This window comes from Oncorhynchus gorbuscha, linkage group LG01, assembly GCF_021184085.1.
Source record: "Oncorhynchus gorbuscha isolate QuinsamMale2020 ecotype Even-year linkage group LG01, OgorEven_v1.0, whole genome shotgun sequence".
Lineage (NCBI taxonomy): Eukaryota > Metazoa > Chordata > Actinopteri > Salmoniformes > Salmonidae > Oncorhynchus > Oncorhynchus gorbuscha.
In genome coordinates, this window is record NC_060173.1 from 46,956,826 (window position 1) to 46,971,716 (window position 14,891).

The 14,891-nt window shown below is 43.0% G+C and overlaps 1 protein-coding gene across 1 annotated transcript; it reads right to left on the bottom strand.

Annotated features, from left to right (window-relative positions):
- Positions 1–4,210: 4,210 nt before the first annotated feature.
- Positions 4,211–14,287, bottom strand: LOC124038585 (formin-binding protein 4-like). Its single transcript, XM_046354634.1, is given in 18 exon segments — positions 4,211–5,124; positions 5,609–5,766; positions 5,982–6,093; positions 6,095–6,182; positions 6,420–6,546; positions 6,843–7,108; positions 7,431–7,597; positions 8,562–8,695; positions 9,124–9,228; positions 9,360–9,469; positions 9,674–9,866; positions 10,540–10,866; positions 10,982–11,078; positions 11,227–11,377; positions 11,523–11,703; positions 12,145–12,266; positions 13,480–13,557; positions 14,122–14,287. Coding segments are annotated over 18 exon segments (2,619 nt in total). The 5' UTR covers positions 14,231–14,287; the 3' UTR covers positions 4,211–5,030.
- Positions 14,288–14,891: the final 604 nt, after the last annotated feature.

Below are 14,891 nucleotides of genomic sequence, written 5' to 3' on the forward strand. Positions count from 1 at the left end.
TTACTTGGTTGTATTTATGTCTGTGTGTATGTGTGTGTGTTGCACTGTTGAGGAGAGCCTGTGAGTAAGCATTTCGCTGCAACATTTACATCCTGTATTCTGGGAATGTGACCAATATATTTTCTTTTGATCATAGCCAGGCACTAATTAGCCAAATAAATATAAGGTATTATGAGCCAATGGTAACCTATTAGGCATTTATTCAGTATTTATTCTTCTTTATCTAAAACATTTGTTTATTCATTCACAACTGATATGTTGCTGGGTCAGTATAGGCATTGAGGTGCAGTGGCGATAGGAAGAAAACAGAAAGAGACACACAAATGTAATGCCAATTGCATAATATGTAATAGTGATTACCACTAGGGTATGATGTGTTGCTAGATTGCCAGGGCTGAATTTTTGTCCCAGTCAGCCAATGCTTAACATAACAAAGGGGTTGAATACTTTTTGACTCAAGATATTTCAGCTTTTCATTTTTTATAAATTTGTAAAAATGTCTAAAAAACTTCATTCCACTTTTACATTATGGGGTATTATGTGTAGATCAGTGGCACAAAAACTTAATTTAATAAATGTTATATTCAGGCTGTAACACAACAAAATGTGGAAAAAGTCAAGGGGTGTGAATACTTTCTGAAAGCACTGTACATATTGGTATGTTTAATCATAGAAATACAGTAGATACATTCTATTATGGTTTTCTTTGTAGCCTATTGGTTTCGTGGTTGTAAATGGAATAGTACATGTTGGAAACGTATTTATGGTAGGCTGGCATTGCTTAATTGATTATGTGGGTCTAATTTGATCCACAGAAGTGTATTGTACCATATCACAACGTGTTGCTGAACCCCTGAGCAGCACGACTTTCCATGTTTGAAGCGGGCCTGTTGTTTTGGCAAGACAGCTGTGCATGGCTGCATCTCACTGTTGCAGGCTGTAGACTATGTTTTGGTTATTTGCCTTTTGTTTGCTGCATTTGTTTACTGTTAATGTAACTAGCCTAAATATACTGTAGATTGTGTCATGTCTTTATCAATCTTACATTTTGTTTACTAGTCATACTACTTGGTACCGCTGTTCACGTTCAATCGTTGCATTCACAGTTGTGTCAGTAGGCTATTCCAAGCCAAACTGCTATTCAGTAGCCTATTTTTGTTTGCATGCATGAATAACTAGGCTGCTAGGCTACTTTCAGTATTTTGTTTGTATTATTTTGTACACCTGCATTCACATAGGCTGTTTGTAATAATTGAATTACCCTATCTATCTTGTAGCCTATATTCATTACCAAACGGACTTGCTTAAGTGTGTAGGGCACTGTCCATGGTGCTGATACGTAGCGGAAATACAACAGCTTTTGCACCAACCTACCTTACTTCAAATGCACTCGATGATCTCTGAGTCTCAGCATTTGAACTTTATGTTTGTGATATAAGCAGAATTCAATATAATTCCAATGCAAGAGCCCCCAAAAATGTGCCCCCTCATCGATTTCGACTGCCCGCTTAGTAAATGTTTCCTGGCGCCTGGTGTGCGTGAGCGGCCTCGGGCATACGGGTCTGATTAAATGGCAATTCCTAACACACAATGATCTTAGCCAAATCGATCCATTTTATAGACTCCATGCTGACGACAGGGGATTTACACATAACCTCAGACATGCACCCGTTTCCATACATTTTTCAGTGTAATCAATACAAAAACTGTCTACAGTCAATCATTTCAAGGTAGGCCTATAGCGATAGAAATGGACTTACTTTTCGGGCCTTGTCGCCGTCCATGCTACAGGCCTAATTCGTTCTCCAAAATGAGCCGGTAAAACATCGTACTTCATCTGAGGTTGCCAAAGCTTGAATGCTATTGAATATTAAACTGGCTTAGAAATAAGAATGAATAGAAATTCCAAAAAAACATTGAAATTATTGCGTCACAATACCAGGCAGCCATTGGGAGTGTACCCATGAAGTTACCAGTCAATTTCCAGGGTTAGAGTTCCAAGCCCATTCTATTGATTCTTATTTCTGTGAGCCCAGGCCTACTCCCATCATGATGTAATTTGCAGTCCACATCATTAAGCATAAATCTTAGACCACAGATGCTGAGATGCACTATTTTGCTCAAAATATATAGCTTCTACCCTTTGGTGTAAGCTATACAGTACCGTTTAGAAGTTTGGATGCACCCACTCCTTCAAGGAGTTTTCTTTATTTTAAATATTTTCTACATTGTAGAATAGTGAAGACATCAAAACTATGAAACACATATGGAATCATGTAGGAACCAAAAAGTGTTAAACAAATCCAAATATATTTTATATTTGAGATTCTTCAAAGTAGCCACCCTTTGCCTTGATAACAGCTTTTCACCCTCTTGGCATTCTATCAGCCTGCTTCACCTGGAATGCTTTTCCAACAGTCTTGAAGGAGTTCCCACATATGCTGAGCAATTGTTGGCTGCTTTTCCTTCACTCTGTGGTCCAATTAATCTCAAACCATCTTAATTTGGTTGAGGCCAGGTCATCTGGTGCATCACTCATCTTGGTCAAATAGCCCTTACACAGCCTGGAGGTGGGTTAGGTCATTGTCCTGTTGAAAAAGAAATGACACTAACACTAAACACAAACCAGATGGGCTGGCGTATCGCTGCAGAATGCTGTGGTAGCCATGCTGGTTAAGTGTGCCTTGAATTCTAAATAAAGCAAAGCACCATCACACCTCCTCCATGCTTTACGGTGGAAATCACACATGCAGAAATCATCCGTTCACCTCCTCTTTGTCTCACAAAGACACGGCCGTTGGATCCAATAATCTCAAATTGCAGGCTGTCAAATCAAAAGGCACTCCTTCGATAGTTTTTTTGGGGACTAAAATGAAAACATGTCATTTTCACAAGGTTGTGGAGTAACATATTCAACTACTTATTATTGGCTCGAATTCAGGTTGTGCCTTTAGATTGACAAGCAAGAATTTTTCACATGTCAAACCCTGCCCAAGTCTGTTTGGTTTGTTTCTCAAGCATTCAAGAAAGTCTTGCCATGTTGCGCCTCTTGGTTCAGAAATTTAAATGTAACCTTAAGCCTGTTAGAAGAATAACTGGAAAAATGTACAGGAATCATTGTCTCTCAGCCTGTATCTTTTGTGCTAAGCTATCAATGCTAGTTAGCTAAGTATCTAAACCTGCTGCATCTGAAATAATTATCGTTTAAAGTTAAATACAGCCTCAGTGACTGTTCAAACAAATAACACTGGAGGCTTATTGGAACTACTAAAAAGTATGAAGTTTACAAGTAATTCAATACAAAACATATAGGCTATTTGGAAAGGACACAATGGCTGCAACTTCGGTTGGTGATGGTGGGAGTGGTTTTGCCGAATGGACCCATAGGAGTTTGAGCCTTGAACAACAGAAAAATATTGAGTAACTACTCTCATTCTACAGGTTTTTAAGCATCTAGTTACAGACGTTAGACTAAGACATCCAGAGCAACACAGCAGGGAGCTCCAATATGATCAGGAAACTAGACCGGTTATATTGATCGCTGAAAATGACTGTCAATCATTTCTTGTATTAGTCATCTCAGGGATGGTACTTGAAAAATGTAGCAGAAGCAATTTCCGGTTTAGCTCCTCACTAAACAGTCTATAGACATGAAATCATAAAATGACAACTGAGTAGGACAAAATAAACCACCAAAACTCGCAATCGGAAAAAAAACTGGCAGTGAAAGCAAAGATCCAAGTCATCTAACCAAAGGTAGTAACTGCAGGCAAGAGTGAAATGGATTCAATAGGGTTGGTTGTTTGAAAAGTTCAAATTAAAGACTATTTTTAAATTAGTTTCCAAATAATTTGTTCTGCTTTTATATTAGTTTTGCTCCTTTTGTTTACAAATCTACAAACAATTCTCTCAACATCCATCACTTCTCATTATTCACATTTCCAACTTTATTTCTGATGTTTACAAGTTATTTGACTTTGATTTCAATACTTAAGGCGTAAAATTGACCCCATATGTTTTCCCCAAACAATATACAATATTGTTGCATTCCCTCACCACCACCATATCATAAACATGAAGGGTGTTTTTACCAAGACATATGCAATGTACACAGCTGAAAACTGCTCCCCAAAAAAACAGGACACTGTCCTTGCCACCAAACTATACTTGATTTTCAGCACAAATTGAAAATATATTTAAGCAAATAGTATGATATGATAAATCAATTGGCACATATTTTTATTATTGGCATGTCATCATGTATTTCTCAACTCTGGACAAAGGGAAAAGACAAGTCAAAAATAGTGGGCTGGGAAATGGGTTGTTTGGTCATTTCACCTACTGGCTTTACTTCAAATTTGTGCAGAGAAAGTCTGCTATGAAGCGGTTTCCACTATTGGACCATGTGAAAACGGACTTGTATACACGGTTTAAAGATCATATCTTTGTCAGACGACAAGAAAAATCTGACAGGATATGTTGAGGGTATACCATGAATAAACTAAAAGTACTGTCAGTCACTATAGTTGAAGCATCCAGCAGTCTTCTGCCCTGCCTGGATACTTTAGAGTAACAGCAGAGAGCGATACAGCAACATTAAAAACTGAATATGGACCAGAGTTATTAGGAAGGTGTCATTGATCATAGTTTATGAAAATGGGCAAGGACATGGGAGAGGTCAAAACACAACTACATATAAAAGTTGATCTCCACTATAAACAAAGGTTTAGAAACTCCAGCATTCCCAAACATTTCACAGAAAACAACATTTATGCTTTAAAACAGGTCAAGCAGAGAGGGAGGCTTGGTAGGGGGAGTCTCCAAGGTAACATGTAAAAACAATAGTGGGTATTACAGCGAGAAAAAAAAGAACATTCAAACCCATCCAATGTATTTATCCATTTCAAACAGTTTCAAAAAGACAGTGAAAGCGTAAAAAGTGCACAGTCCACTGATTCTTCTCAGTAAGGGTTTAGGGGAGGATGGCATGTGCACACACACATGTGGAGGCAGGGAGAGGAGTGTGCGTGTTACGTGCTCTTCATCATCTTCCTCTTCTTCAACAGTCTCTCTCGCCAGTCATCAGGTAAAGCCTCAAAGTTTGCGTTCTTTCCAGCTTTTCCACTGCAACCCAAAAGATAGAGGTAGTAAGAAAGATTTTCACAAAAAAAAAACATTTTAACAACTTCTAATATACAAAAAGTATGTTTGACATTCTCTACCGCACTGGCTATGAAAAGCCAACTGACATTTACTCCTGAGGTGCTGACCTGTTGCACCCTCTACAACCACTGTGTTTATTATTATACCCTGCTGGTCATCAATGAACGTTTGAACATCTTGGCCATGTACTGTAATCTCCACCCGGCACAGCCAGAAGAGGACTGGCCACTTCTCAGAGCCTGGTTCCTCTCGGTTACTTCCGAGAGTTTTCCCTAGCCACCGTGCTTCTACATCTGCATTGCTTGCTGTTTGGGGTTTTAAGCTGGGTTTATGTATAACACTGACATCGGCTGATGTAAAAAGGGCTTTATTAGTAAGATTGATAGATATTTTTCTGACGAGGACAACTCGCTTGCAATCACAGTAGTTCAGGGGAACCACTTACGTGAGTAGCTGCTGCTGTTTCCACTCCTCGATGCCCCTCTTGTTGAGCTGGTCCCTGTCCTCGTCACTGGAACTAGACTTCTCCTCCTCGTCCAGTTCCTTCTGGATGCTCTGCCACTTCTTCACCAGGGACGGCATCTTCGTCTTGCTCTTCTTCGACTGGACACAGCAACCAGGGATGTGGGGAAGGAGAATAAAGGAGACCATGGGGGGGGATTGTCATTTAAGAGCGTCACTGTGGTTCGATACAACTAGGACAAAGCTATCAATTTAAATAGTTATTACATTGAATTAGACTGTGCCAATCTTGTACCATCCTTTTTCCTTATCAATGCATAGAACAGATGCCATTGTATAAGTCAAAGACGCCCAACCTTATCCTTCTTCAGTTTCTTGGTCTTGTCCGTGGGCAGTGTTTTAAGCCCTGTGGGGTCCAGGGTAGAGGGGGGCTGAGTGGGGGGTGGCGGGGGGCGAGTAGGGGGGAGGTGGGATAGGTGGGGCCGCAGGTTCAGAAGGCAGTGGAGGTGCAGCTACCGCAGACACTCCCCAGTAGGCAGCTCCTGACATCACAGGGGCTGAGGACACAGAAAGGAACACACAAAAAAACTTTATGGTTTGCAATTAAACAGCCGAACACCTATACAGAGATACACTAGGGCCATACATCTCCAATCAGAAAAATCATTCAATCAAAGTAATTCAGTACAGGTCTGTGAAAGTTGACATCATTGAGAGTCCTACTACTTTAAAGAAGTATGTTTTCATGAAAAAACCAGCAGGCACACCGACTCGATGATATCATAGCTTTTTACCTGCCGTGGAGGTGATCTGTGTATAGAGGATGGCACTGCTGCCGATTGTTACTGCCTTGGTCAGCTGACCTGCTCCTGAAGCTTTGCGTTTCTGACCCTTACCCAGGGAAGCTGTAGACTCCACAACCTGAGTGAAGACAAAAAGATAAGCTTACAGTAAAAGTTTATGCTAATGTCCAACAAAATGCTCGCTATGCACGTCTCCCATCAACAACAAAAAAATGGTTTGCAATCACAGTAATTCAGTACAGGTCTATGAAAGTTATCATTGAGAGTCATGTTAACATAAAAACCAGCAGGCCCACTGACTGGCACTTGACAACTGCTGGCCTAGGCTGTCATCTAGAAAGTGTGATTTGTGAATAGACTAACCAGCCTACTGAGATGAGACTTGAGGTCTGGATGTGTAGAACGGTCCCATACCTTCATGACACCCAGGGGGAGGAGAGGCTCTGTTCCTGGTGCTGGAGGCTCACAGTCATCATCCTCCATCTCTACCTCCTCTATCTCACCATCATCCTCCAGGGAGGAGGAGGAGGGGGCGGGGAGGCGACTCCGGGGGGTGGAGGGGGGCAGGGGGATGTCGGACGGGGGAGGGGGCTGGTCAGGGGGAAGTGGGGGCTGAGGCATAGACCAACAGGAGGGAAGGCTAGGCTGAGGGGGGACGACGGGTGAGAAGACTGAAGCTCCTGCAATATGATAGAAAATGTATAAAAATGTACCCATTTTCTTTGTCAGAGGGGAGAAGTGAGTAAGGTTCACCAAATACGGACTTTTTAGTAACATATGACCGTGGCAGGTTTCATAGCGCAAGACCTGCTTGTTAGTTACTAAGCCCAATGCTCTATGCGTCCCTCCTTCAGTACAGGTCTGCGAAAGTTCGAGTCATGCAACTACACAACTAGTGTGGTTTCAAGGCCAAGCGATACATCTGGACCTAAAGATAGAGGCTGTCGCTCAGGAGAAAATAAGGGGATTTTAAAATAATGGTGAGGGGTCTTGAGAACGGACCTGCAACTGCGAGCCCACCAGCAGGTACGGGTGGGGGTTTGGGTTCCCCCTGTATGGACAACGTGGTTTCTGGTCCTTCCTCCTCCTCCTCTTCCTCTTCCTCAGCTGGGAAGTCCCACTGGGAGGCATTGGTGCGGTCATTGGTATAGAAATACCTCCTGTGCTCTCTAGGAGGGAGAACAGAGATAGAAGGCAGAGTCTCAACAGCTGGCCTTATAACTAGCTGAGTCGCAGTATACCCTGAGGGGGGGGGGGGGGGGTGTTGGGCTGGACAGCCAGGTTAGCCATCCAGGAGAAGAGCCAGATTGGATCATGATGGGGGACATTGATGGTGAACCCACTAACTTTCTTAAAACCAAATTAACAAACCAAAACCTATCAGCTCGGGTCCTGCAAAGTTGATCGTCAAAGCAGTGTTCAGACGATCAGAATAATGGTCCACATAATGGTTGTTATGACAACATACAGCCCCCCCCAAACAGAGATAGATGCAAAAGAGACAGTCATCAATTCAACAACTTTTTATTTTATTTTTTTTTACATCAGAACTATCTATAAATTCAGTCAATCAAGGAATAAAAAGTAAAAACAGGAAACATATGAAATAGAGTTGGTCTGACCTGCTGGGTCCTCGTCAACGCTCCGTCTTCGCTTTAACTGATGTTTGACACTCCTCGTTTCCGGGGCTTCAATCTGTCACTCATTTCGCCCAGCAATGCATTCTGGGGGCTGTAGTCCTGTAAAGTGCACACAACCACCTTCCTAGCTACGTACCCCCATTCCACTGACTGGACCCCCCAAACAGTCTACAGAGGGTCCCCCAAAGACAAGAGCCAGAGTCTGGGCTATGGGTGGACAGGACAGGGATCCCGTATCCGCATCTGGTGGTACAGTGTTAGGGGATCAAGCTGGCCTGTATGGCTGCTCCCATATCACCACTGACAGTGCCAGCATTGCATCACAGAAACCTTGAGGGTCTGTCTCGGTTTCATTTTATCCACTGGGACTGGTTAAGATCTCCCTCATATCAGGTTAAATAGATGCCAACCCCAGCTCTGAGGGGGTTGTGGTCACACTGGGTTTGGGGAGGTGGGGGGTGTTTAAGAGATGTTAAAGGTAAGGAGGGCGTACCTGTCCCAGTGGCAGGACCAGCCTTTAGGGGCGGCGTTAAGTTCGTAATGTTTTATGTGCTCGGCGGCTTCCTGCAGCCTACGGCGGAGATAGATCCCGTTCAGAGCCCCTTCCCGCCAGTCAGCGATCCGCGTCTGAGAGGGAGAGAAGCATGGGGGGGGGGGACAATGACGGTTAGGCATGTACATTTATTTTCTATAATGTTATAACATTAATTAAAAAAAAATAATAAACATCGCCCATCAGAATGATCAATTGCCGTCATTCAGTACAGATTGTTATGTAAATAGGAGCTTTTTCTATTTACAGTATATTCTTGTTTTTTTATTACCATTTGTATTATTTTTATTTGACTTAGTCCTGCATGTTGGTACTCAAAGGTTGTACCCTGCAATTGTGACTAGTAAACACAATCTGAAAGGTTTGTGAAAGTTCTCACCATTGAGAGTCATGCAGCTAGCTAACTAGTTTCTAGGCCAAAATAATCTAATCTGGACCTAAAGATATAAGCTTTTACTGTGACTGGAGGTAAGCTATAATAAACAGGTCATGGTCATCTCACCTCAGTTTGTAACAGAAGTAGCTGGAAGTTAGAGATGGTTTTCTTGTTGATCCCTAAGAACGCCATCTTGCTGGTTAAGGTGTTGGCAAGTTCTCCGATCTGAAACTGATCATTCAAAAGACAACAATAATTTTTAAATGTTATTCACCAGTTATTTTATCACTCTGGATTTTTCCTGCTCAGGCTCTACTACTGAGAGTTAAATCTGTGTGGGAGTAGTTAAAAAGGTTCCATACCCTGAGCTCCGGAGTTTCCACCTCCTCTTTTGGTGGCACGTTGGTTAACGTTCTGTCCCCGGTCTCCTTCTCCTGCTCTTCTCCGGCCTTCTCTGGGACTTTGGAATGTGCTGCAAGACACACAAGAGGACTAGTATTAAGATGACGCCTACACATTACATTTGTATGACAATTGGTCTATGCAGCATATCAGAAGACCTTGAGAAGTGTTTACATTTTAGGATTAACCACATCAGAAAAATTGAATGATATAAACTGCCAAGAATGTGTGTATCCGGACCAGATCGCACCCTAACTGTTCTCCAGACACTCACTTGTGTCGGGGTCTTCCCGTGTATCTGAGCCCCTGCTGTTTGAGTCGGGGCTGGCTGCTCTAAGGAAGGCCGTCTTCCACTTGGCCTTCTTTAGGAGCAGGCTACAGGGCTCGGGGGCCTCCTGACTTGCCTCAGAACAGGGACTGGAGCCCCCCGCACTGCCATCACCCTCCTCCAACGCCCGTAACTCAGCCTAGGGGGCAGAATAACAAAAAGAGGACAAATGTTCATGTTCGAGTCATGGTAAACGATAACTCCCAAAGGTACACTTAATTCTGCAAGTATTTAATTGTGTCAACATTCTGGTCTGACCTTTTAAAAATAATCACAACATACATAGTGCACAAAACATTATATTGAGTTGAACCTCCCCTTTGCCCTCAGAACAGCCTCAATTCGTCAGGGCATGGACTCTACAAGGTGTCGAAAGCGTCCACAGGGATACTAGACATGTTGATTCCAATGCTTCCCACATTTGTGTCAAGTTGGCTGGATGTCCACCATACTTGATACACACGGGACACAGAGTGAAAAACCCAGCAGCGTTGCAGTTCTTGACTCAAACTGTTGCATCTGGCACCTACTACATACCCCGTTCAAAGGCACTTAAAACTTGTCTTGCCCATTCACCCTGTAAATGGAACACGCACACAATCCATGTCTCAAGTTAAAATAATTTTCCTGTCCCCTCCACCTACATTAAATTAAGTAGATTTAACAGGTGGCATCATAGCTTTAACTTGGATTCATCTGGTCAGTCTATGTCATGGAAAGAGCATAATGTTTTGTACACTCAGTGTATAAACTCACTTGAAAGAGATGTCAATGTCAACATCCCTGGTTTAATAAAGGATGAATAAGCTGACCTTTTTCCTCTCCAGAGCCAGCTCCAGCTCCATGGTGTCCTCTTCCGTCTCCTCTTCCTCAGAGTTTTCCACAGACTGGTTCCTGCTGCGCTGGTCTCTCAGGGGGTGTGTGGGGGTGTCTGGCTCATTCAGGGGGGAAGGGGGGGACCCTGGCAAGCTATCCTCCAGACTGTTCTCCTTCTCCTCCAGCCCTCCCACAAGCCTTTTCCTCCACTTCTCTTCCGCTTCTTTCACCTCTACAGGGATGAGGGGACCGAGGAGGGAGGCGGCCACACCATGACGATCCTCTTCTTCACTGGTCAGGGCAACCACGCTCTCCATCACCTCCTGTCAGAGGATAGACACAGAGTTATTGACACACACACACACTAATGGATAGTTGAGTACTATGTTTGGATTAAAACTAAATCATTGAGCGCACAAAAATACTCAAATAACTCACCTTTATTGTCTTAGGCATCGGAGCACTGACGGCAGTAGAGTGTTGTTCATCATGGTAACCTGCACTCTGTGTAGTTCCGTTGCCATTGACTGTTGAGCTACAGGGGATGAAATAGAAAACAGGTGAAATCTTCAACTCCAAGTAGAAAATACACATTTCAGAGTCATGCTGTAAAATACAAAACCACTTGTTTATGACTAACATTTGTATATTATTATGTAGTACCATCAATTTTTACACTTCACCTGTCTGCGTACTGCTGCAGGCCTTGCACCTGGTGGGCCAGGTAGTAAGGCAGCTGCCAAGCCACCTCATTGGTTTGAGTGTTCCAGTAGTAGTAACAACCTGTGTTGTCATCCCACACCTCCTGCCAGTCACCCATCTCCAATCCTCCAACTGGTGGACAGGAAACACAAATAAGGAAGGAACTCCAGTCTTCAAAAACACACACTTAACATGTCACAATCCCAAACAATGGCTAGGCTAACTGCTACTTCTCAGGTAAGTTTATGCTATTTATGAAATACAAAAAAACAGTCACCTCCAGCTAGTGAAGTATGGGTATCATACTGGAAGTCTGCCCCAGTGCTCTCCGGCTCTGTCCCAGTCTCTAAGGCATGTTGCTGGGCTTTGGGTTCTGGACGTGGTGGGGTGGGGGCTGGGGCCGACAGATCCCCTGTGGGTTCCTCTGAGCCCGGCTGTGTGGTGATGGCATCAATTTCCTATTGGGGGGGTGATTAAATTAGGTTGTCGAAGGACACCACCTGTCTAAAGACATGAACAAAGCAGAGAAATACAGGCCTACACGAGACAATCGCAGGTATTTAGCATTCTAAGACAACTAGGAAGAGAGCCCTGATATCACCATAATTTTGTAGAAAAAGATGTATTTTCATTTCTTTTGTTATAAATTTGAAATTCCCAAGTACCGGATATAAAATTTACGACATAAAACAATGGGTTGAAAGGCCTAAGGTATATTTTCTTCTGTGAGAAGCTATTTCAAGGCTGTGGTGTGCAGAGAAGGATTTACACTACCAACGTCAGTGACACAGCTTAATGGAAACAAACAGTTCATCACATCACTGAATGACTGAGGTAGGAACACAGCCGACTGGGAAAAGACTATGAAACTAACAGAAAAACAGGATTTTTATACTGACGGCCATGAAGTTGGCGAGTATGTCTGCAGACTGGTTGTGTTGGGTCCTGATGGTGGAAGGCTGTGAGTCTGTATCCTCTTCTTCATCACTGTCCTCATAGGCCCCCAGGAGGGACAGACCCTCTGGGAAGAAACACAACAAACTGGTGAGGTAATGTACTGTTTGTAGGCAAACATGCTTGTGTGTGATTAGTAACCTGAAGACATCTTGTGTTACCCCCCCCAGATAATGCATAGGCTTGAGCTCAGCTAGCCAAGTACACCTCAACTCCACGATACCATATCCGCAAAGTTGAGTGCAGATGAGATTTGAGTGAACCTCTGACTCACAGTGCAGTCAATAGTTCAAATATTTTCATTCTTACAACCTTATCATGTACATATGTTTGTCCTCTGTTGTGTGTCTTTGTTTACTGAAATCCAGAACTTTTAATAAAATGGTAATAAAATAAAGCCACTGACTGCTTTGTCTGAGATTCAATCGGAACATGCATTCATGCTCAGTTGCCATTAGAGCAAGAGCGACAATGAAACAGTTGGTAGTTATATTTTATTAACATTTTGTTAAAAAGAAAGGATTTTAGCTAACAAAGAATAACCACGCAACAGATGACAAACATAGGTACATGGTAAGGGTTTAAGAATATACATTTTTGAAATTGACTGCACAGCGACTCGAGTCAGATATTCACTCCAAAAACACTTGCGCTCAACTCCATGGACATGGTCTAGTGGAGTTGAGATAGCTACTTGGCTAGAGCTCGGCAGGGTGACAGTCTTACGGCAGGGTGACAGTCTTACGGCAGGGTGACAGTCTTACGGCAGGGTGACAGTCTTACGGCAGGGTGACAGTCTTACGGCAGGGTGACAGTCTTACGGCAGGGTGACAGTCTTACGGCAGGGTGACAGTCTTACGGCAGGGTGACAGTCTTACGGCAGGGTGACAGTCTTACGGCAGGGTGACAGTCTTACGGCAGGGTGACAGTCTTACGGCAGGGTGACAGTCTTACGGCAGGGTGACAGTCTTACGGCAGGGTGACAGTCTTACGGCAGGGTGACAGTCTTACGGCAGGGTGACAGTCTTACGGCAGGGTGACAGTCTTACGGCAGGGTGACAGTCTTACGGCAGGGTGACAGTCTTACGGCAGGGTGACAGTCTTACGGCAGGGTGACAGTCTTACGGCAGGGTGACAGTCTTACGGCAGGGTGACAGTCTTACGGCAGGGTGACAGTCTTACGGCAGGAGACCCAGGTTTGAACCCAGTCGTTCACGAGTTCACACAAGCTTGCAAACAAACGGGTGCATTAACAAAGTTACACACAAGTTATATCTCACCTGTGGCTTTAACTGCTGGGATCCTCATTTCGGTTGTTACTTCTCTCAGAAAACTGTATCCATCGCCGTTACCTTCGTCTGCAGAAAAAGGCATCAATGCAATTGTCAAAGTAGCGGAATTATGTAGTTATATATGTGGTCTGGATTGACCAGAGGCCTCAGTAGAGTCAGTCTATTAACTCGTAATCAACAGTAAGCTAACGTTACCATTGATATGCCTAGCTAGTTCGCTGGTGTCGCGGCGTTTGTTCGCGAAATACACAGGCCGCGCGCCACTACAAATCGTTATTTCACCAATATGCTAACATGCTAGCTGGCTAGGCTACCTAGCTAACACTATTTAGAAACCCGAAAACACCAACATAAATAAATAGCATTGGCATACTTTGTTTCGAAAAGAGCAACCAGTTATTTAAATATAGTAACAAAGTCAAGCAATGCATATATTTCCGGAATATCGGTAACTAACGTAGCCAGCTACATTTTGAACAACTAGCTAGGCTACGTCACCGGCGAGGCCAATTAGTTAACGTTAGGCTAGCTAGTTTCTCTTCAGTGTTGATCATTAGAAAAATGGGCCCGATTTTGAACGAATCATCCACCAACCATAAACTAAAACAGAAAATATGATGGTGTTTTTACCTTCGGAACCTAAAGCGTCTTCTCTTCCACCGCCTGTCCCGCTTCGAGGTGGGGAAAGTTGCAGTATTGTTCTGCGTCCTCCTGTTCCTGTGCGAGTTTTCTTTCCCATCGCTGGTCTGTGTAGCGCCAATGCACTATCCCATGGAGCCAAGGTGTTGCTGCTTGTACAGTTTTAAAAAAAAAGAAGAAACTAGCTACATCCGGTGTAAAGGGAGAGGAGGATTTATAAAAAATCGTATATATGTTTTTGTATCTTGCATAATATCACAGTTGCAATGCTGTTTTATAAGCCAATTTGTGTATTTCTTACATTTCTATTGCATGTGTATATGGAACATCATGTTGAACGAGGGATCATCATAAGGAAGTCCTGTAGGCATTGTCTCTAGTACACAGTAGTATATTTGATCAATTGAATGTATGAATATTTGATTGCATTAAAGGAATAGATTAACCATGAAGTACATTCAAATGTTTGCAACATTTCAGTTCTCTTTATTTGGAAAGCCTGTCAAGATAAAAAATCATATCATCTACAGCATGATTTGTTTAGGCTACATTTGTTTGTCTTGTTTTAGCCTACTACTCACTCTCAGGAAGTGTTGGGTAGATTCCTCTCTAAATGTAGGCCTAATCTATTACAGTTACTACGCAAATAGCACATTTGGTTCCTTGGAAGTTGTGGTAATGTACGTTTTTGGTTTCCCATTGGTTCTTGGCACAAAGCTATACATTTATTGATCTGTAAAACATCAAATCAAATATATTTA